Source organism: Lichenostomus cassidix, chromosome 1 (assembly GCF_008360975.1).
Source record: "Lichenostomus cassidix isolate B80296 chromosome 1, HeHo_3.0, whole genome shotgun sequence".
In the NCBI taxonomy this organism is placed as follows: domain Eukaryota; kingdom Metazoa; phylum Chordata; class Aves; order Passeriformes; family Meliphagidae; genus Lichenostomus; species Lichenostomus cassidix.
Window position 1 is genome coordinate 90,696,148 of NC_139479.1, and position 23,175 is coordinate 90,719,322.

The following is a 23,175-nucleotide window of genomic DNA, read 5'->3' on the forward strand; positions in this document are numbered from 1 at the left end:
TTTCTCAAACAGACCAACTACTCTAGTGTCTAGAGTCAGTTTCCAGTGTTGAATTATGCATTTAGAAATCTCTTGCATCTGCTGTGCCTAAATCCATCTGTTCTGCAGTGACATTCCAGTCCACCACCTTTCCCCTGGAAAAGATGAGTGATTGTTCATCTAATCCATGTCACTTCAACAACTCAAAGTCCTCCTTTTTATTACTGCATGTCAAACTATGGCCGTGAGCTTTTGGCGATTCTGCTACATCAGTGTTGTCCATAAAGACAGTGCCAAAAAAAGAACACAACCATGGATATTAATGCTGGTCCTTAAGGAAATGTTTCTTCATTTTCTCCTGCCTTTTATCCAGCTGATAGAATGGTCAAGAGAAGCTTTCCCTGGAATATAACCTGCAGGTATGCCAGACAGGGTTTGATCAATTTGCCCCCATATATTCCCTTTCCAAGCACTTCCACATTCTCCAGTCTTCAGACGGAGCTCTCTTTAGCTAAGCTCTTTGTTGGACTTTACCCAGAGGTTATTTTCTTCCATTTCAGACATGAAAGGAGTTGCTGCTGCCTACTATGATTTCCACACGATTGTGAAACTTTGAAATCAATGGCATTTAACTAGCTTAAAGTTGGTGTTATGTAGCAATGATTCATACCCAGTGAGTCACAATGAAATGTCTCATGCTGTAAGAAGCTGCCCATTGAAGGGAGATCTTGCCTGTGCCCTCCACCTAACTAAGAACAAGAGTAGAGGCTGTGAACTTTTCAAAGGATTTTTAATCAGCTGTTACAACATCCTTTTCCCATTGGTTAGAAGCAGTACACAGGCAACTTTAGTATTGCTTGGGGCAGCTGAGTCATTTTAAGTTCCATACAGAGATGGCAGAAAAAGAAATTGATATTTTGGTCCAAGAGACCTATTTTACAGGGACTACACTTTCCTCCTGATTGGCTCCTCTGCATCCTGCCTCTAGAGGAGCACAAGGTTCACACTGGAAACAGTCTGCGCACCATAAGATCATGCCATTTGGCAGGTGAACTGGGTGTTGCACCTCTGTGCCTGTCCATGGATGAGCAAAAAAACCTCTTGCTTGAAAACAATGCACTTTTTCAGTACTTGAAAAAGTACTCATACTACTTTTTCAGTATGAGTAGTATACTCAGCTCATACTACAGAGGAATCATCCCTGGGAACTACAAACTAACTCCAACTTCCACACCTTCCACTTCATGACTTATCCATTAGAAGTACTCAGAAATACACAGGTGTGGTAAAACAACCCCAAACCACCCTTTTTAAAAGAATGCACTTCATGAGAATGCACAGCCATTTCCCCTGTGGAGAGGAGAAAGAGCAAACAACAGATGTTAGTCACGTTGCTTAGCACACTCTGGAGGGCATTCAAATGTACTGTGACTAGTGTGCTATGAGGACTTATATGGAATAGTTTCGGTTACACACAAGGAACTGCTAATTCCTTCTGAGCATTCAAGGCAAGAAATTTAATGACAGTTTAATGTCATGTTGATAAATGTCCACTTATGAAGAAGAAATAAGGATCCAATGGTTTTGGAAAGAAATTGTGGAAAAGGGACAGTCACTTTGAAATTAGGACCACAGTAAAAGTTTCCATTTTAAATCTAACTTTTCTTCTTTTCTTTAGCACAGAAAAGCCTTCTTATAAAAAACCAGTAGTGCCATAATGTGAAGTCGAATTTTTCTAGAGCTAGAGTGTATTTTTCAGAAGAGCTCTGAAGCAGATAAAAAAGGATAGTTGTGTAACACTACCTTAAAAACTATAATCTGCAAACATTCTGGAGGATACTTTCTTGTTTTCATAAAATTAAATTTGATCATCTGAGAGGCTTGAGGTGAAGGAAGTGACATTTCTGCTCAGCTCACGGTAAGTTCTCTAAGATCTCTGATCAAAGTCCTTGTTTAGAGCTGATCAACTTCTCTCTGAGTCTGTGAAAACTGAAGGATTGTCCTTGGCCTATGCCTTCCCCACTCTCATGCCATCTACAGATGCCAGCTCCAGGCCCAAAGAGCTGTCCTGGGTGCAGACTCACCCATTTCTATACTACTGCTGCTCCTCAAAGGATAGAGACCTCTCTTTAGCAGAGAGAAAAGAACAGAAAACAGTTTCTCTTTTCTGAGAAACAGACAAGACAGATGCTCTCTCTTATGTGCACTGAGGAGGACTTCTTGCTACCACATAGTAACTTTGCTAGCATGAGGTGAAGTGGCCAGGCCACCAAAGGAGAATTGAGGTCCAGAGATTGTTGAGGAACACTGGGTATGGCCTCTCTTGCAAAACTTCTGTCATCTGTAAGAAGAATTCTTTCCAGCTCATCTCGACATACCTGACAGAGGAATTAAGGATCTTCCCTTGCATAACTCCCTTAATGCTGACATGAAGGCATACACTTATAGTCTGAGAACATATTACAGGTCAAAAGCTTTTCGTAAGTAAAAGAGAACAGCAAAATGCAATACTCGAATGACAGAAGCAGGAAATATAGAGTGAAGGCTGTACCCCAAAGCACCCCAATCCTGTTCTACAACAAAATTCAAAGACATGTCAGCTTCTCCATCTCCTGGGACAATGTGCTGACAAATGACCATGGAGATGAGAAGGCTTCAGACACTATCTTCATCTTCCTTACATTTCCAGTTCCACAGAGATATGTTACAAGAGGGCATGTATACATTTTTTTTTCAGCCTGACACATTTTTGGTCAAGAATTTGTAAGCAGACCAATCTCAGATTCTCAGTGTCAGATTCTTCCAGTTGCTGGAGGTAAGTAGGGATTTCAAAAGCATCTCACTGCTGCAGTGGGACCTAGATGCCTAAGTCTACATTAAACCTCTTATAAAACCAATGAAGATTTAATCTGAATTTTGAGCCATCTCACATTTCAAGGCCTACAATAACCTTGGAAAACTCCCTGCCCTATGAATGACAGGGGTCCTCACCTGCCTTCGATCTGGAAACACATGAGTTAACTGATCCTTTTTGAGAAACTCAGATAGAAAGGAAACTCATCTCAGACATGGAATTTGTATGCCAAATACTTGCCCTCTGTTATTCCCAGACTTCTGGCGCCCAAGCTGTGCAGTGGAGAATCACACAACCTAATCATACATTTATTTTTTTTTTAAATAGATATATGGAAGTTTTTATGGTGCTCTCTTCATAGCCATAGAGACAGTCATTTGGGAATACACTACCATTCATCAGGAAATTAGAGCACTTGCCTAAAATAGAGAAAAGCCTGTAGTACAAAAAAACCCTTTCTGGCATCTACTGCACATACACAATCTATTAAGCCAAAATAACAGTATGCTCTGTTGCACATTTTAAATAATTGTCAGGCAAGAGACAAGAAGAAGAGAGAAAAAGTATTTTTTACAGGGTGGAAACAGACACTTGGATAGTATGAAAACAAGGACTGTAAGTGTTTCAAAAATCAAAAGAAGTTCAAATTACGTCTTTGCGAAATGTACCTTGACTCTTAATTCTCTGAGCTACCAGTGCTTGGTTGTGGTTTGTTTGGTTTTATTCACCTCCCACATTCCTGAGTGACAAGGTCTTCTGAAAGCATAAAGGGTGTGTGCAACTGTTGCTTTACTGTTCCGGTTATACACTGTACTAACAATGATACAGGCAGGACAACCCCAAAAAGCAGAGTGATCGGAGTCCAGCAGGGATGATTAAGGGTGAGACAGCTGTATCCAGTGTGTAGAAGAGGGCAGAGAGACAGCTTCTTGCATCAGAGGAGCTCTGGGGACAGTGGGAAAGCCCAGACCCAGTCTATCAAAGTATTACATGGGCATTGGTGCTGCTGCATATCTGGACACAGTAAGCCACCAATGTGGCATGAAAAAAGAAGCCTGTAGATTGTCCAGGGCTGCTTTTTAATTCTACTTGCTTTTGTGCTTGCATTGTCTGAGCAGAGAGGTTTCTCTGCACAGAAAGGCAGAGTCTGGGGTAGCCTAAATATGGGATTTATACATTTATATGCATAGGAGTCCCGCAGATCTGCCTCTTCAAAACGTGCCATATGCACAGGCAGGTCCATGCACACTTAGATCTCAGCCTGTGATTCCTAACCAATACTTGGTTGCAGGATTTAAACCCAAGGGGAAGCACAAGCATACAAAACAGAGAAACCAGGCAAGAGACAGACAAGCAGAGCTTTTCCAAGTTATTGCCAATGACTACAGGGTGCTGTTGAAGGTATGGTGCAGCAACACCACAACAGCAAGGTCAGTAGGGGCTAAAAGGAATGCACTGGCCCTCTTCTATGCAGCTTTGTTCTCCGATTCTGCTTGCCTGGCATTTATCATAGACTGCACCTGGGTAAAAGGAAAAGGAGAAGGGTCATTTGAGAGCTAATTTTCTTTCACACTGATGCCCAGAATTGACCTTGTCATTCCTCTGGAGGTTTTGTGTTCACTACACCATGAACCCAGCAGCAAACCTCAAACATGGTGCCTCTCCTGACTGACTAGAGGGCAATGAAGGAAGACACTCTGCTTTCTTTCTTCTAACCTCCACCGTCTCCCAAGAAGTAACCCACACTTTTAACTCACTCCCGAACTATTGTCTCACTTCATTGACTTTGAATTACCTGTGTTTTAATACCCAGCAGGATCAGCAGAGACAGCTCTCCTGAATATGGACAGAAAAAGTGTTCCCTCCCAGTTTGGGATAGAGGCAGCTAGAGAAGGGTCACAGAGACATCTCTGTCGTTAAGCTTCCCTTGCATCTCAGGTCACTCCAGGGCACATTCACCCCATTCCTCCCCCTACCCTCCCACACCTTTCCTCCCTCTCCTCTTAGAGCACACATGGTCCCTTGCACCCTAGGCACATGCTCATGCCTGTGCTTTATCTTGTTCCAAAAGCACAGACACACAGTGAAACAGTCCTGGGTTGACCATGATTCTGGTGTGCTAAGCACAGCTGACCCCATTCCCACTGAGCCCCAGCAAGGCACCATACCTCCTGCAATATGAACTGCAAGGGGTCATCCGGCTGATGGAACACCAGTTTTTCTGTGATGTCCTGAGACAGAGACAGACAGAAGGAAAGAATTATTGAACCTTGGATATACGGTTGGCTGCACTTCCTGTTCCAATGCCATCTGCATTTCAAAAAGTAAGAATCTCTTTCAGACACTAAAGATGATCAAGGGTCGTTTTCTACTGTTTTTTCTAAAGTCTGTACTTAAGAAAGCACAGGACAAGGAGGGATCTGGGGAAGGGATAATTTGGTTCAAGCTAACTTTAGGACAAGCTTCTCATGTAAGCCTCTGGAAGGAGATGAAAATATGTATTTCACCTGAAATATCTGCAGGATTTTATGTTCCTCCACATAATTCATGGCAACTTGATAGGGGTCTCCAGATGCCTCTGGATTCTCCGCAGATTCAAATGTAAATGCAGCTGCTGACAACACAGCCTGAACTGTGTTACTGCTGTTCTGTGTGGAGTCAGAGGTGTGCATCTTGACTTTGAAACCTGGATGATCACCCACAGGTGATCTGATCTCAGGTGAGCTTTCCCTGGATGCAGACTATTCAATAAGCAGGATCTGGTCCTCAGAACCTGGTGGTTTCTTGACAGCCAGCTGGCCTGCAGACACTGGCAATTCCACTACAGATGGCTGGGCTGCAGAAACCACACCAGGTAAGTCATCCAGTGATGGTGGGGATTCAACTATAGGTGTGTGGTCCTCAGGTGGTTCAGCAGCTGGTGTTATGCCAGATTGCTCCACTTCGGATTCTGAATGATCACGGAGCTCTTGCTGAAATATTTGACAGATAAAGAACAAAGAGTATTTTAAATATGTATCTCCACAGACCAGGTATGTCACATTATTCCATCCTTCTGCAAATGTGCTGCAGCCCCACTTAAAGCATGCACTAATAGGCTTAAATTTCTGTGACTGGCCCCACTGGCACCTTCTGCATGATCCCTCAAACTTCACTTAAGCGCAGGCCCAGGCTGTCAGAATTGGTCTGAACTACGCAGCAGCTGTATCTGTGCCTGATCCTCACTTACTGACTAGTTTTCCCAGGGTGACTCGAAGTGTATATTCTAGGTAGCCTTGTCTCTGTGGAAATCCCTTGGATGGATCCCAGACCCGACTCATGACCTTTCCTTGGTTGGGACTGTTGGTGAGCTTTCTGATGTGTGCCCTGCCTGCACTGTGGCTGCCCTCAGCTCCTGCCTCATTCCCTGCTTGGTGCAGCTCTGGGTTTGCTCCCTGACAGCAGCAGCTGGAATTTGTGTGGGCTTCACCCATCTGGCTGTGGACTGTGTATCCACGTCCCATACTCCCATTCCTAGACCTGTGACCGAGTGCAGGCAGCCTTGCCCTGTTTCTTCCTCCCATCCCGATGCTGCAATGTTGCCTGAAGCAGGGTGTCCGGGGGAGGATGGAGGGGGAGCAGGACCTGCACTCACCCCTGGAATTCGGAACAAGGGCGTTGTTTCTGGGGACAACGGGTGCAGGGCGCTTCGTGCGGCAGGGAGGCGGTGGCTGGTGGGAGGCCGGGCCGGGGCGCTCGGGGGCTCGGCGCTGCAGGCAGGAAAGCTGGGGGAGCTGTTCCCGGCCGGGGCTCTCCCTCACCTGCCCCCGGCTCTGCAGGGAACGGCAGGCAGCGCTTCGCCCTCCGCCGGCCCTGGCCCTTTCTGCCGCTCGTCGCTCGCCGTAGCCGGGGGAGCAGCGCGGGACGCCGGGCGGTTGCCGGGGAAACCGCCGCCTCGTGCCTCGGTGGGCGGTGCGGCTGCGTCACGGGGCGGGGAGGGCCGCGCGGCCATCTTGGGTGAGGGCGGAAGCGCCGGGCGGGGGAGAGGGGAATGGCAGGCTTGATTGGGGATAAAGACCTCCGAGATCATCGAGTCCAGCCGGTAACCGAACGCCACTGTAGCAGCCAGACCGTGGCACTACGTGCCGTGTCCAGTCTTTCCTTAAACATATCCAGGGACGGTGACTGCACCAGCTCCCTGGGTGGCTCATTACAATGTCTAGTCACCCTTTCTGTGAAGAAATTCCGCCTGATGTCCAACCTAAACCTTCCCTGGCACCGGTTAAGACCGTGTCCTCTTGTCCTGTCACCGGTTACGTGGGAAAAGACACCAACCCCCACCTGGTTACAATCTCAGTAGAGAGCAATAGGGTCTCCCCTTAGCCTCCTTTTCTCCAGGCTAAACACCTCCAGCCCCCTCAGCTGCTCCTGGCAGGACTTATGCTCCAGACCTTTCAGCAGCTCCATTGCCCTTCTCTGGACTTGCTTCAGCACCTCAATGTCTTGTAGTGGGGGGCCCAGACATGGGCTCGACTTGGAGGTGACAGGGCTTGAGGTGTGGCCTCACCAGTGCTCAGTACAAGGGGACAATCACTGCCCTGGTCCTGCTGGGCACACAGTTCCTGATACTGGCCAGGATGCTACTGATCATGGTGCCTGGCACTGGCCTTGGTCCTGGCTTGGACTCGGGCTCTTGTCTTGGTTCTAGTTCTGGTCCTGGTGGCTGCCCTCTCACCTGTGTTGTTCTTCCCCTCAAACTAGCCAGAGGTTTCCTGGTGTGTGCCAGAGCCAGGAGCCATCTGTGGGGTTCCCTTGGCAGAGGGAAGGTTGTGGGGCTCGCCCATAACCCAGCTTGCCAATGGCCTTCTGTTTTGCAGGGAGCTGAGTTACTTCACTGTGAGTTCCAGTGTCTTTTTGGCCTTGCCATGCTCCTGTGAGGGGTGGAGGGAATCCCAGGGTAGCCATTTGCTCTTGTCGGCCCTGTTAGTAAGTGCCATGGTACTGAGAAGGCCTGGAGGAGAAGGGCAGAGAGAGGGGCAGATGGAAAAGGGCATGTCTAATGGCTTATAAATGGAAGCAGGGAAGCAAGAGGTAGGGTAGTAGAGTGCTGAGAGAAATATATCCGTGCACATTGAGAGGTACTTTCTCTTGTTCTCAGTTTTACACAGATCCAGACAGTTGGTGTTCTGCGTGATGAACTTCATCAGAAAAAGCAAATAAACAGACTGCCAGTTTTCCCCAAAGAGGAGATGAAAGGAATAAAGATAAAAGCTGTGCTGAGTTACCACAGTAACCAGCTTCTGACATATTCTGGTTCATGCTCCAGTCTGACAAGAGCTGGGCTTGAAACAACTGGCTGAAACTGCCATGGGGGCTTTTGAGGGTGAGAGGGAGGGAGATACAGGGCTTCAAAAGGTGTTCTAAACTTACAGATGTCACTTCCATTCAGAGCAGCTCACTTTGTGTGTGTTTTTCAGGTTATGCCATTGGCCTCTTAAGAGAACCAGCTGTCCCACTGCTCCAGTATCAGGTTCATGACAGTGCTGTCCATATCCTCAGCCATGCTGACCACTCAGATCATCTTGCACTGGAACGCTGCTGTTTTCATTAATGGGATGCCAGGTCATTCCTTCTCTGAGCCCTTCTTGCCTCTCCCACTTTCCCGTGTGACAATGATGGTTCCAGACAGCATGGGACTGCTGGCTTTTTGTAACTGCTGTTAAGAGTTTTATCTGAAGGAGGCATCTTGATATCCGTTGTGTGTAAGGGTGGTTGTGTGCTGAGCCATCCCAGTGCTGTGTTCTCCACTGCAGAACTTCTCCCATGGGTTTCTCACCTCTATCCTTTACTGGATGGGACTAAGCTGTTCTCAGCTGCCTGCTGGCTTCAAATAGTGTCGTGCTATGGGTAAATCTTGAGCCCCATGTGTTCCTTTCATCTGTGCCTCTTTGATAAACAGCAGATCTCTCCATTTCCAGCCCCACTGCCTACTGCAGGGATGTGGCTGCTGGGTCTGGAAAGCTAGGATTTTGCGCAAGCAAGTAAGATGAATGACTCTATTAAATAAACATCACTGCTCTGTTTATTCTTTCAAAAGAACAGATTAAAAAAGCAGAAGATGCATTTTAAATGCATTAAAAATTCTGAGCAAAATAATGCCTTAAATACAATGCTCATGTAAGATAAATCACATGGCTTTTTTCTACACAGGCACACGGAAAGAAAAAACGTATTATTATATCATTATTTATATGGCACCATATGTTAAGTCTGGAACTTAAAGACTTTGAAATAAATAAGAAAACACCAGCTGCAGATTAGCAATACACTCCTTTATTGGGAGTCACTGTGTAACTGTGGCTATCATTCCTGCTGTTAAGTTAAAACTTAAATAAATTGTCAGAGAAATAAGATAGCCATTAGAGATTCAGTGTCTGTCTCCTGGGGATGCTTTTTCTAACAGCTGTAACAAAGACCTGCTGCTGGTTTTGTCCTATCTCTGTAGTAACTCATTGCATTTGTCCCTGCAGTATCACACAGTTGTTCAGTAGAGATGGTTGAGCTGCTCACTATAAATAATGTTGGTTAACAATGTGGCCCCTTTTGGGTTAATAAATTACGCTCAAACCACTCTTGAGCCTCTTTGATTGGTTTCTTGCAAGTCTGCAGTGGAGAGTTGGAAGAAATCACTTTCCACAGTCTGTTTACTTTGAATATTTCTTCTTATTTTATTGAGCTGTAAATATACATATATAATAGCCAAATCCTGAAAATGCCTATCTCAAATTCCAGTCTCCTCATCCACTACTTGAAAATTGTTATGAGATGCATGGGATGAAACACATCAGAAAACGTAAATATCATTGCTTAAAGGGGCAGAGGGCCTTGGTCAGCACCAGGCTGGGCAATTTGTCTCCCTCCCCTGTGTAGGAGCTGCTGTCAGAAGCTGGGTTTTCCCCCAAGCTGAGGTTGGTGGCTGGAGCAGGGAGCTCACCTGCCACACGATCCATGAGCTGCAACAGCCCAGTTGATACCTGAAGCTGGTGCCTCGTGGTTCCCTGCATGCTGCAACCCCAAGCCTCTCTGACCTGTGGTTTTGCACAGTTGCAGCCAGACATAGTTAAAGCCTTCCTGAGGTCTGGTGAGCAAAGAGCAGCTTTAGCTGATGGAGCAATGATCATAAAAACCAGGCTGTGAGGCAGAGTCTTGGGGTCCTTGGAGAGACATCTTTGCTCATCTGTGTCCTGATCAGTGACTCTGTGGGGTTCATGAGGTTGCCGTACACATTGGTTCCTCACCTGTATGGTGAGTTAATTGTCCTGCCGTCCACCCAGAGGGTTTTTGAGAAAAAAAAGTCGGGCTGAGAGGAGAGCAGGTGTTAGTGCAATATAGTGGAGAAAGCCAGCTCCTGCATGAGGCAGAGGGCGGGGGTGCAAGGAAAAAAGAGGTGGTTGGGGCTGCTGATTTGCACCCAGACTGCTCCTGTTCCAGCCAACTTTAATGTTGGTGTTCTGACAGTGATGTTGAGGAGGAGACTGCACCCAGGTGTCTGTGCTTGTACAAGTTGCTCTGAGTGTTTGTGTGCTGGCAAACGCAGCTCTTCCCCCAGCACATCTTGAAGCTCGGGCTCTGCCCGCATTTCCCAGCAGAGAGCAGCAGAGCCTCGTAGCTGCTCGCAGGGGCTCGAAGTGCAGAGCCTCCGAGACCTTCTGGCAGCGCTTGCCTCCGCAGAGCACAGCAGTAAACCTTCGCTGAGCTCGCAGGCACATGCCAGGCCTGTCAAGAGCATTGGTGTGGGCAAACGGAAAACACATGCTCTCAAATTTGAAGATTCAGGGCTTTCCTGAAAACCAAGATGTTTGCAGAAATCAGAGAGACCTTTCTTGAAGGGATGTTCTCTGAATTGTCATTGTGCTTGAAGTTTTCCAAAAGGGAGTGCCTTTAAGTATGGCTTCAGAAAGTGGGGAGATACCTGCAACAGGTTAAACAAACCTCTTTCATAGATAACTGGCACAGACTAGGTAACCCCTCGAGGTCTCCTGCAGTCCAGTCTTCGGCAATGCAGGAAAGAGACATGTTATTAACTTCTGTGTTTGGAAATATTTGCTTTGGGGATCTGCTTAGCCTAGCTTAGATTTAACCGTTTCTATTAAAAGTAAAGTTTCAGCTGACTCTTGTTCCCTCCTTTGTAATGTTACCGTGAATGGTACTGGCGATAAAGATGAATGAAAAATGTGGGATACTGTTTCTCTGCCAAGGTGTTGAAACTAATTAATCTGTGTCTAGTTTAGATAACATTCTCAAGGAAAGCAAGACTTTGTTCCTTGTTTGGAAATTTACGTGCTGTTCCCTGGGCATTAAAATAAGTAAAATTTGGGATTATATTGGAAGGTCCTCAGCAGTATTAGCTGGGGCAGGTTCTGTCATTCCTTAGTTGTCTCATTCTAGTTCCTGAAACTGTTATGGTTTCATATGTTCTCTTGGGAAATAATCACAGACTTTCTGGAAGGCTCAGTCCTTGTAAGGCAGAAGGCTCCAGTTTGGTCTTGCCACCACAGGCATGAGAGGGAGGGGATGCTGTGTTCTGGCTGAAGTCCGTCGTGAACCTTCATCCCAATCCTGTCTCTATCAACTGTGAAACCCCTAAAGGAAGGAAGAGTTGAGGCATGAAGTTCACTTGAGGGAGGTGAACTGCCTGTGGAGGATGCTGGGCCTAAGGACAGCAGCTGGGTACTCTGAAGACTCAGGCTTGCCTTTTCACTCCAGCCTGTGAACACTGCCTCATTGCTGTGCTCCCCTCTGCTGTGAACCTGTCCCTGGCATTGGATAGGGAGCCAAGCATGGTACAGAACAGTATTTTGGAAGGCAAACATATCACCCTGTGACAGCAAGACCCTGGATAACTGTCAGTAGGTCCCTCTTTGAAGAGGCTGTAATCTGCAGGTGGTTGTGGGTGGCTTTCTGCATTCCTCAAAGCCCTGTGGCCTGAGTCCCCTCTTCATTCTCTCTTTCCCACACTTGGCCTGTATGCCAAGCTAATTTAAAATATGATGCAGACCACCTAAGCCCTGGGGTCACTCAGCTGGCCTCCGCAGCCTCCCACCACTCACCCTAGGTAGGATCTGTCCTTCTCGATGCAAATGATGCTTTGTCTCTGAATCGTAGCTGTACATGGGAAAGGTGCAATTAGCTGCTGCAAAGAGCCAGGTCTGTCTGCTTTCCCTTGTTTAACAGAGGCTTTAATTAAAGACCCCCTGATGCTAGAAAGGCACATTAATTATTCATCTGAAAACATTTACATAGAGTCCCCCGTTTCCCTTCTTCAATAAATTATCAACTTCATGTCTCCATAATTCATCAAAATGGCTAAAAATACATTGTCTCAGCCTCCATCACCTCCCTTTTCACTTTGTCTATTCCAACTGTGATGGGTTCAGTATCTTAATGTGAAGGTCTCCCACTGCTCTTAAGTAAAAAGGGAGAATGGAAGAAGAGGGGGAGAGAGAGATGGAAGATTTTTCCCTTGATGGTAGTCATGCAGATGGCTGTAATTTTTGGTTTTTTCTTTCCCACAAAATTGACACAATCCTGAGAGTTGAAGAAGCTCATTGACTATTTTGAGAGGGGAAAAATCCTCTGAGAGGAGGGCAAAAGATGCTTCTAGGGGCAAAAGAGGCCTGGGTTTAGGTGATTTCTATGCTTATGTGGACAGCCTGTGTGATCCTCAGCCCAGCAGTTAATCTCCCTGGATCACCTCTGTACCTCACCTGTATACCAGGCCAGCAGTTCCCTCTCTGCCTGGTAGAAGGATGGTGCTTTATTAATTATAATCTTTTCCAACGTAGGTGTGTGAAAGAGGAAAAAAGCAGAGAAACTTAGGCAGAGTGAGATGTTTTGCAGCAATTCACAACCAAGAGGTCATTGCAGGCACAACTGAGGGAAAATTCTCTGCAAATGGTTTTCTCCAATGCATTTCAGCTTGTGACAAAGTGAACTGTCACATGAGAGAGGAAAAAAACAGTCCTCTGAGGGCTTGTTTACATGGGGAGTTAAGACAGATTAGTGTGAGGTGTGAGGTAATGTGCAGAAGTTGAAGTGCATTTAGCCTCTGGTGGGGGGGCTCTGATACAGGAGGAAAATGGCTGCAGTTCACTATGGTGACAGTTAAACAAAAGCAAAGCAAAAGTCACTTTATCTCCAAATATCCATGCAGGGCTTAACATGCTTTCATGTGCACTCATTTCACATCTTTGGTAATTTACCTTAACTTTCATGAATGTTCTAATCTACAGGGATTGGAGAAGTGCATACTCCACCTGACTCTGAATAACTACTGTTCCTGGAAAACCTGGAGCAGTCTTGGTGCCTACAGAAATCAGACCAGATGTGCTGTGCCAGGGGCAGGGGGAGCCAGATGCTGCAAACAGGTAATCTTCTGGGATGATGGGTGGAAGGGGGCAGGATGGATACTGGCAAGTTTCTTGGGATGTGGTCAAAGAGGGCATTAGAGAGCGATTCAAAAGAGTGCTGACTTCAGAGGAGTTGGCCCACTTACCTTTAAAGGTTCAGTGTTTTCAGAGGGAAATAAATAAAAACCTTTATTTTTGGCCCTGAGCACACACAGGGGCTAAATCTGAGACTAAAAATGGGGGCAACTGATCAAAGAGTGATACACATATCTGAAGCATCACTGTATTGACTTCTGTGTTTTTTCCCTTTCCTTTGCCCTTGTTGCTGTCTTAGATGGGCTGTCTTGGCTCAGCAGTGAATAACATGGTGACCAAACCCTTGTCCAACCATGAGGATATGTCTAAACCTTGGACACTGCAATCTTAGAGCTGAGACACTAGAAGCCCTTCCCACATTCAATACATGATTAAATTTACTAAGATATAAATATCATCTATTGCTTACCAATTAAATTATAGTTCAGATTATGTTATTAAGGGATCTGAATTAACATTCTTCTGGAAATAAGAGAAGCATGTCTTTACAGGCAATAGTTAAAAGCTCCCATCCTTCTCTTCCATCTAAGAAAATTGGATTAAAATTTTCTGTAGTGAAGTTTTTTAGCACTCATATTGTCTATGGAGACCCCTTAAAAATTGTCCAGGCTATGGCTTTCATCCAAGTGTACATAAGTATCAGTCTTGAGATACCTCACTCACAATCCAGCCTTTGCTGTTAAATTTGTATCGGCCTTAACATGCTTTGAAGTAATAATCAGTGCTATGTCTCCAGGGGGATAGGACAATATGTAATTGGCTTAAACAGAAGGAAGATCTCGTTAGACATTAAGAAGCCTTTACTAATGGTACAGTAATTAAGCACAGGAATAAATGGCTCGAGGCCTTCTGCCTGTAGAGAAGTTTGGATGAACACACTGAATCTTGTCTTCTTCCACAAGGAAAGCAGAGTTTATTCTTTGTAGTTTCTTTCAACTTTGTTTTCTATGATTCTGCATGTGTCCACAAGTTTTCTTTCCAAAAGTGGCAATAGCAGCATTTTCATTGCCACAGGATTGTCATTGAAAATTCTGCCCCATCAGTGCCCCAGCGGAAGAACAGGCTGAAATAACAGAATGCCAATGAGAGCATCCTTTCTTTCCAAGCTGGCAGGAGCCAGCCATTCTGGAAGGTGATGTACATCTCCCATAACCCATGTTCCAGCTTCCTTGGTTGAGCCAAATTGTCTTCCCTGCTTGTCAAATGGGAGAAGTGTTAACACTGTAATTAGAAACATTAAAGCAATCAAAATGAGCATACAGGCATAATTAAGGCACTATTGGTTTATGTCCCCTGCAGGCATTCTTTTAGAATAAATGACTTTTTGGTTTAATTTAAGCCTCTTCCAAAACATCACTAAAACAAAGGGGCAAAGGAGTTTCTATCCATATATTCACCAGTAAAACTACGTAGTTTTTGATCTCATAACCTAGTTAACACTGGTAAAATTTCCCTGCACTGACAAAATCTAGAAGGTATTGCTGAATAAAGAGCTTAGCTTGGAAAGAATAAGGTGGGTCTGGATGACAAGAATCAAAGAGGACCAAGAGGGACTTGACTGGCTCTGGATCAAGCCCTTCATAAAAGAGGAATTAGCTGTGCTGTGCCAGTGTTGGATATGATGTTATGAAAGTGCCATTTTTTCCTGAGAGGGAAAGGTACACAGAATAATTAACAAGGCTGGAAGAGTCTTTTCCAGTCTGGGTGGGTGAAAAAAGGAGAGATGAAGATCAGGAACATCTAGTGAGTATGGAGGAGTAGCAACTCTTCTGCCCCTACAAGACTGGAGTGGTGTTGTGCTATGGAAGAGGTTGAGCCCCACTCACAGTGCTCTCTGGGTTAAGCCTTGGAGAAGCAGATGTTCTGCTGACTTGCTGAGGCTGAGCTGTTGGCGCAAAGTAGCCACAGCCTGTCTGATTGAGAAAGATGGGCTCAGCACCATGTGTGCATGTATATGTGGGGTGGTTTGGGTGCTGACAAAGAAGCACACTTGCCACTCATTAGAAAAGTGCTGCCTCTTAGTTCCTCATTCTGCCATAGGAATACTTTTTCTTGTGAACCTGGTAGTTATAATGCTTAATTCAGCCTGAGCAAAGGGGCTCAGGGTTACCCATGGGTCAAGGCAGAGTTGCTTGCACATGGTGGCTTGGTAAAGAATGAGAATATGCACATCCAAATGTGTGGGTATTTTCTGACCTGGCTGCCTTCAGCTCACAGGAAGGTTGAGCAACTGGAGAACTGGCAAGTGGACTTTGAGGTTGATATTAACCTTCACACTGGTGGGAGGCTACAGTCTCTACTGAGTATTCCTAATGGTCTGGGGAAAAGTCCTTCCTTCTGAGAAGAAACTTCAAACTTGACCATCTCTACAGGGATTTGACCCTCCAGTGTGTTCTCAGAAATGCATTCCTCGTGTCCAGTCTTCCCAGTTTTATTGAACTTAGGGTCTTTGATTTATCCTCTAATGAGATCCCACACAAGCCCTCAATCTGCCTGATATAGGCAAGAAATGTAACAGAGCCAGCTAATGGTGGTGCAGATGGAAGGACATGGCCAATTCCTTTGAGGACCTGCTTTCCTGATAGGGTTAACAAGGCCCCTGTTAGCGCTGTGGGGTCACTGTCCCACTCATGGCTATTCCAGACTCAGCTGTTTGCCCATGAGCCAGAAGGGTGACAGCTCCACAGCTGGCACCTTCCACCACTGGCACCTGGACTTGGCTGCCATGAGCTGCAGGCTGAACTCATCACGTGTTTCTTCACACAGGTAACATGACAAGCAACAGGTACTCCAGGGCACTGCTGCAGCTTCCTGGTCCTAGCACTGCCCTCACACATACCAAGTGCCATCCTTCCGGATCTGAATATCTGTGTGCTGGATGGCTGAGAAGAGATGAGCAGCATAAGCCACAGAGGTAAATAACAGACACTGAATCTGAGTTTCATTATAGTTCTTCATGCAAAAAATGAGTCATGGTAAGAGTTAATGTGTATACCCTTCCTCCCCAAAACTGATTAAGCAAGAGGTTCAGGGATGTGAGGGTAATTTTTTTGGCTCATATTTGAGCATGCACATGAAGATTAGAACTGTGGAAATGACATTTGTCTTTACTTACTCTAGCTCTGGTTAAGATCTCTGCAATCATAGAATGACTGGAGCAAGCAGCTCCCTTATTCCAAAGCCTTGCCCTGCTAGTGACGCTGCTGCTTCCCCTGCTTGCTTGGCTTAGGTTGCCTGGCTTAGGATTGCTGAAGTTCCAGGATAGGGAAGGAAGCACAGGAGAACCCTTATGCTGGAGAATCTCTTGCAGCACCTCTGCAGAGGGGCACAAATGTCACTCCTCTACCTAATTTTTTTTTTGTCCCCTGTCCCCAGTGAATGTTGTCACAGCTGATGTGCCATCTGTACAGAGCAGACTGACAGCCCATTCCCTTGCCCCACGCCCTCTGCAGAGGCAAGGGACTGGCAACTGGCTGCAACAGACGTGCAAAAGGACAAGGTGAACGTCACAGGCAGCACCAAGAAAATCCATCCAAAACCTTGTTCCATATGGGGAAGTACAGTTCCAGCTGTTCAGCCTTCAGAGTAAGCTGGCTCCGAAGCTGCTGCTACCCTGGCTGTAATGCTAGGCAAGCACAGCCCCATCAGAGCTGGTGAATAGGGGGAAAGCAGCAGGGGTAGCAGCATCACACTGGTACAAGGAATCTCGTGATGCTATTGCTCCCCATGATTATGCTGTTAACAGCCAAGCGGGGTGGAGTTTAATGAGCAAAGGTAGATGAGAAAAGGAAAACAACTGAGACAAATGATGTTTAAATGTGATGGCTCATTAAACAAAAGCTCTCTGCTATGTTTCTTTCCTTGGTAGCAACAAAAGGGACAATGGCCATAAGTAAAAGGCAACCCACTGACAACAGGAAGGATTTATAGAAAGTAGTGCACTTAATTTAGCTGCTCCAGCACAAATGAGCAGATATATTTTGCATAAAGTAACTCAAGTGAAGGGCTTTGCAATGTCTTTGCATGAGGCAGAATGCTCTTTTCTTCCCAAACCCTAGGAGCTTCTTGCTATCTGAATATCAAGGAGCAGTCCTGCTTTTCTGCATATCTGAATTCCTGTTGTCTTCAGCAGATGTTTTGCAATGCAGAACTCAGTGCAGTGTGGGCTGAGGATCTCATACTAATGCGTCAACCTGGCTTAATAATGCCTGCCTGTGGGGCCTTGATCCTGACCAGATACTATAGCTTATACTGAACTGTAGCCTTCATGGATTTTGAGAAGTTATGTTGTCAATTCTCCTTCAAAAGACAGCAACAGTTTCACCAGTGTCCTTCCTGACAACTGTAAAACCCCTTCCCAAAGCATCTAAGTGGTGGAGGCTCCATACCCCCAAACTAAGCAAATATTCCAGTGTTTCATTGTCATTATCCACCTTGTCAGTATATTTCCCTCTCCAGTCAGGATGTGGAGGACAGACTTTTCCTCCTTCTTTGCCAAAGCCTTACTATTGATTGTGTAGTAGATTGCATTTCAGCTTTCCAACAACACGTGAGAAAAGATCTCCGTAATGTTCATCTGTCTTACAAGGCAAATGGCTACTCTGCATTTGTATAAATCATGGAACTGTGTGTGATTTTCTGCCTGAAGAAAAAGATGCAATCTATCTTATTGAAGTTTCTATTGTGTTATTTATGAGACTGGTCTTTAGGCATGAAATACCTGATCCCCCAGGAGCTCCCGTCATTAAGCTCTTGAGCTGAGACATTGGCCCTGCAATCCAACAAGAGTGGAGATGAGGTCCTGGACTTCTTTGCCAGTTCAAAATGTGTCCAGAATGAGAAAGACTGAGTACACGATCACTTCTGACGTTAGGATATCTTGGCTAGCAAGAGAATGATATCTTTACTGCTCTTTTCTTGTTTTCTGCATGACAACTCAGCTTTATCAGAGATTACATTGTCCAGTACTGGAAAATTTAGTCATTTGGATGCTGTAGAAAGTATGCTGCTAGATCTCTCCATAACAAGCAACAACAACTGAGGAGCAGATGCAGAGAGATGAGATTTAAAAACCCTATTCACTGGCCTTTTTGAAGGTCACGTGCCAAGGAACACAGATTCTAGTATTCTTGTTGGAACGGTGGTGCACGACAGCAGTGGTTTTGTTGGTTGTGTTCTGCACATGACTGCGCTGACATCGTAAACCACATTAAAACAGATAACTTTGTTCCGTCTGATGCAACAGAAGGTCTTCTGTCTACCAAGTGTCATTTGATCCAAGAGGGATTGAACTGATTTGAAAGCAGCTTTCATTAACACCCTCTCAGTTCCAAGTGAGGAGCTTGCACCGTTGGAACTACCTATTCACAAATCTTGTGGGAAGGCTGCCAGCAAAATACAGTGTCCATACAGAAAGTGCTTATTAGTTAAGAGATGGAAACTCTGTGGCCAGGGGAAATGCTGCTGAGACAATTTATCTACAGTGAGGAATTTAAACATTCAGTTCTCACTTCCATACCACTGCATCTCCTGGTTAGTGGACGTCAAAATGTTGCAGTTGAGCAACATCTCATTTTGTGCATAGAAATCAATGGTCTGATTGATTGCCCTCAGACTGCTTTTTGTTAAAAATTGCTGAAGCCCCATTACCTGGATGACGTGAGTCAGAGAAATTAAAGTCTCACTGATTACAATGTTATAAAGCAATCTGAGTCTGCAAAAGAATAACCTACATATTTGATATCAGGGCGCATTGTGTTTGCAATTGACACTTTGAAGGCAGATACCTAATGGTAGTGCAAGCTATGAGAAAAACAGAATAAGGCAAGGCCAACTGGATATGCAGTGACTGAAGCAAGTTTCACCTTAGAATCTGGCAGTGAGTGGCTTTGCCAAACTTCTTACCTACAGCAAGATTTACCTCCAACTGCATTGCTTAAGTGCAGGTACTTGGAAAGCTCTGACACTGCAGTCAGCAGAGATCCAGTCAGTGCAAGTGGTGCAGATTGGAGAGTTGTGCTGCTCTTGTTAGACACAGTAGACACAGCTGATGGGTTGAATGGCTCTCCAGAGTCTGCAGCCTGCCTTGACTGTTTTTCTGTTGACTGTAAGCAGACATTTGGCCCCAAGTTCACAATTCACGTGTAGGTAGCTCACAATTCACATGTCTGCGTGTCCAGACAGCCACATCTCACACTGGCTGTGAATACACACAGTTCTTCTCACTCCTGAGCTGCAAACTTTACCTTGATGTGCACCGTGCCAGTCAACAGCTATAGCAAGCACCTGGAAAAGGTGATTGCCAAAGCATAATCTCCAATTCCCTGGGAATAATACTAATTTACTGCTTAAGACCAGTCCTTCCACCTTATTTCACACAGTAAAGATGTAGAAAGTATTTGGAAACTGAGTCCTGAGCTGGAATGTCTTCTGAAGAGTAAGTTCCCAAAATTTTCAATCCCAGCAGTCAAAAATGTATAAACATATATATAAATGTCTTTCTCAGAAACTTTTTGCCCATCCTGTCTATCTTATAAATGACTTACTCTCCTGACTTTGCACTGATGGATTTCCTAAGGTTTTCTTAGTCCTTTCCAGGTGGCCTCTCTCCAGTTTCACATCGACTGATGACCACATTTTCTTCCTGTGTCTATTGAAGACAATAACCACTATTTTATTCCAAAACAGCTCCCCATGGATGGACCCAGGGGGCTTCTCATGACAAACAGCAATTTGATGTTCATACCCATTATGCTGACATGTAAACCCACCAAGGATGACCAGAAGAAATGGGACCTGACTGTCTTCATAAATTTCCTCAAGTGCCTGGTGGGTGGCAGAACATGCTCTTGCCAATGACCTCTGAGACTGCGGTATAAAATTAACCTAAAGCATTTAAAAAGCAACAAGAGGGGAAGGATGTATTTTATGTCAATTCAGTCAAAAAGTCCTCAGAATTAGTTGCCTGAAGTGTTTGGGAAAGCTGACAAAGTATAATAGCACAGAGACTATTTTCTTGCTTCTCAGCAAAGACAGCATTAATCGTCTGGGCTTAATATAGCCTTCCACATGCCAACTGGGTGCAAAATTATGGCTGGTATTAGAAAACCACTTACCATGTGGACAGGCTTAAAGTGCAATAAGCTGTGGGGTGTGGATGCAGATGGAGTATGCCTAAGGACAAACAGTGACCTTGAGAATTGTATGCCATGTCTCTGGAGATATAGTGCCTCTTCATTATGAACCCTGACAGACATGGAGCTCTTCATCAGTGGTGGGGCAAGGAAGGACTTAGATTTGGAGCCAGGCTTGAATTTTGCAATCCAGGTATATCTAGAGATGTCTGAGCACAAAAGATTTACTGGAATTGGTTGTATACACCCTTATAATATCTGTATTCATAATATATAGGCCAATATACATCAAGAGTGTGTCAGAGAGAGAATCCACAACTCTGAATGTTTGTAAGAACAGCATGTATAGAAAAAACCCTGTCCTTTTCTGTACCCAACCTGGCTTGACTGGTGTATCTTCTGCCAAATAGCTATGCTTGTTTTGATAGAAAAGGAGCAGAAATATGGCTGAGTATCTCATCTGAGACTTTGTCTTAGCACTTGAAGAATGCAGAGTGTATCAAATAAGGTCAAACCATTTAACACCCTGCATTGTAACATCTGTACAACACAGCTTAGAGATTGTTGTTCTGGCATTACTACCTAGTAAAGTGGGCTCAATGGTGCAGTGCTTATATAACACTCTTTTTTTCTGTGCATGAATTGTGTCTCAGTCCTGTTTTTCTCCCAGTAGATTTTCTCAGAAGTTATTAACAAACGATTTTAACTAATAAGTTACGGGTTTTGCAGTGCATTCTTTGTTGTTCTGTGTGTAGTTGGCCTCCTTGGTTATGCAGCAATCTCTCTCGGTGGTCTCTGATGAAAAGATTAATTTTAAGCACATGATAATAAATATACTGTCATTTAAGTATTTTGGACAAATGCAAATCTTTGCTAAAATTAGAAGACATTCAGCTCAGTATTTCCGCAGTTATCCAGACACTGATATACAACATCATCACGTAGAGTGAGTTGAGCAGAAGGCTGATTCATGGATCAGGATTTTTGATAATCAACCAACACTAGTATTTAGATAATTATGTCTGTACAGGATGTTATGACATCTCCATTTTACATGTAGTGCCAGTTACCGAGACAGCTTCTTTTTATAACTAAAATATACCTTTCCTGCTTTAAAACATTATGATAATTGTGGGAATGTCTCTTATTACTGAGCCACCTGCCACTTGATGAAAGTGACAGAGCTCAGCTTGTGTGAATTAATATTGAAGGCTCAGAAGAGACTTCCTATGCCTTCTCATCTGACTACTGTAAGCGTGAAAGGTGAAGAGTCAGTGAGAACATCACAGCATTTGCAACTGTCATCTTTTCTTGTTAGTGACCAAGATGGCTGCCACTGAGACCCACTAAGCTGAAGGGCTGATCCATGTTTCACCTTCCAGCTGGAAAAGGGGCCCCAGGGAGATGGCTGAATATTGTGCCACTGCTTGGCCATTGCACCTATCCGGAGGTAGGAGCATCCTTTACTGCTGCACATGCTTTAGTGCAAACCCCCTCTCCTGGCCACAGCTAGGAAGGGAGAGTTGACTTCACAAAAAGCAGCTGCTGTGCACTTAATGTCTCGTGTTTTCATTACCAGGTGGGTTGGTTGTTAGTTATGTCGTGGATCTACTTTCCTTCCCAGGCTGAAACTGGGAAGCATAGCTGTGCTCCTCACTGCTAGGCCACCACTGGGGCTGTGAATGGAGGGTCAGCCCTGTCTCCAGACCACAGACACACACTCATCTCTGACCCTCTCACTGGCAATCTTCCAACAAACTCTGTCCCATGTTCAGGTTTGGGGAGAAGTAGCCTTAATTGCCTGCCAGACCTCTGATGCACACCTTGCAAAATCTGCTGGGATCTATCTGAATGACTAAATAACAAGGCACAAGGTGCTTGCTCTGAGCTGGAGTGCTGTAGCTGTGCTGGTGTTCATCTGAACCCTGGCAGTTCAAGGCTGCTCACTGTGCTTCTTACACTGGACCATATCTCACCATTTCTGCTTCCTTCTCCCTTTTCCCTTGCTTCCCCATGGCGGGAAAGGCTCCTTGGCTTTTAGGTGGGGGCAGGTCATGGCAGATGTGTGTTCTCCTTTGAGACTTGCCCACTGCTTGGCTTAATTAATCCTGACACATTGCAGTTGCTGTTACGGAAGAAATGTCAAGAGAAATTAGACCAGCTGGTAGGATGAAAACTGGGGAAGCGTGGTGCCTCACTTTCCTGGAGAAGGCTGATTTGCTTTCCTGGCAGGGGCTGTGGGGGACTGGATGGCTGTGAGCAGAAGAGGCTGACCTGTGTCACTTGCTCTTGCCACAGTCCCCTGACGCTGAGATCCACCAAAAGGACAGCAAGGACCTGCTCCCCAAACAAGCCAAGCAGGAGATGTAACCAGCAGCAAACAGCATGGCTGGGCTTTTGTGAGAGCTAGGACAGCCCTGAGATTTGGCTTGGCCTAGGGTCCTGGTTACCTGAAGTATAAAGCTGTGAGGAGCTCTGGGGCTTTGTTGAGCCCCTTGGGGAGGAGAGAAGCAGTACTGAGTTGATTCTTTAGCTTTTATTCTATCTATGAGCACCTTTAGCAGCTGTTTCTCACCATTTCCTTCACCTTTATGTCTATTTACTTGGATGTTTTCATATACCAATCAATTTTGTGGGATTTATCAGCAGCTTTCATGCTTTTTTATTCCTTAAAGCCAGCAACCTTCATATTTTGATGTTTCATTAGACCATCACATCTGAGGTC

At 45.2% G+C, this 23,175-nt stretch overlaps 2 protein-coding genes across 4 annotated transcripts in view; one reads left to right on the plus strand and one right to left on the minus strand.

The window, feature by feature from the left end:
- Nucleotides 1-1,163: 1,163 nt before the first annotated feature.
- On the minus strand, nt 1,164-6,753 carry TEX55 (testis expressed 55). Its single transcript, XM_085070639.1, has 4 exons — nt 6,468-6,753; nt 5,341-5,805; nt 5,002-5,064; nt 1,164-4,353 (listed from the first exon to the last, which is right to left on the minus strand). Exons 2-4 carry the CDS (start codon nt 5,503-5,505, stop codon nt 4,300-4,302), a joined length of 282 nt encoding a protein of 93 aa, XP_084926765.1. The 5' UTR covers nt 5,506-5,805; nt 6,468-6,753; the 3' UTR covers nt 1,164-4,299.
- A 111-nt stretch (nt 6,754-6,864) lies between these two features.
- The window catches only part of IGSF11 (immunoglobulin superfamily member 11), a 138,962-nt gene continuing 122,651 nt past the window's right edge, over nt 6,865-23,175 (plus strand). For 2 of the 3 annotated variants that reach the window (XM_085070700.1, XM_085070693.1), the window contains exons 1-4: nt 6,865-6,914; nt 8,290-8,434; nt 13,105-13,239; nt 16,084-16,231. Coding sequence is in view for 2 of the 3 variants with exons in the window: in XM_085070693.1 (XP_084926819.1) it covers nt 16,210-16,231 (22 nt within the window). In the remaining variant the exon portion in view is untranslated. The remainder of the gene's footprint in view (nt 6,915-8,289; nt 8,435-13,104; nt 13,240-16,083; nt 16,232-23,175) is intronic. The other variant, XM_085070709.1, reaches the window with a different exon arrangement.

What these genes read in the sequence shown, in the direction of transcription:
- TEX55 (XM_085070639.1), bottom strand. Translation starts at nt 5,505, where the DNA reads ATGCACACCTCTGACTCCACACAGAACAGCAGTAACACAGTTCAGGCT. An exon ending in AAATCCTGCAGATATTTCAG is followed by an intron (nt 5,065 to 5,340) that starts GTGAAATACATA and finishes TCTCTGTCTCAG; the next exon opens with GACATCACAGAAAAACTGGT. An exon ending in TGCAGTTCATATTGCAGGAG is followed by an intron (nt 4,354 to 5,001) that starts GTATGGTGCCTT and finishes CCTTTTACCCAG; the next exon opens with GTGCAGTCTATGATAAATGC.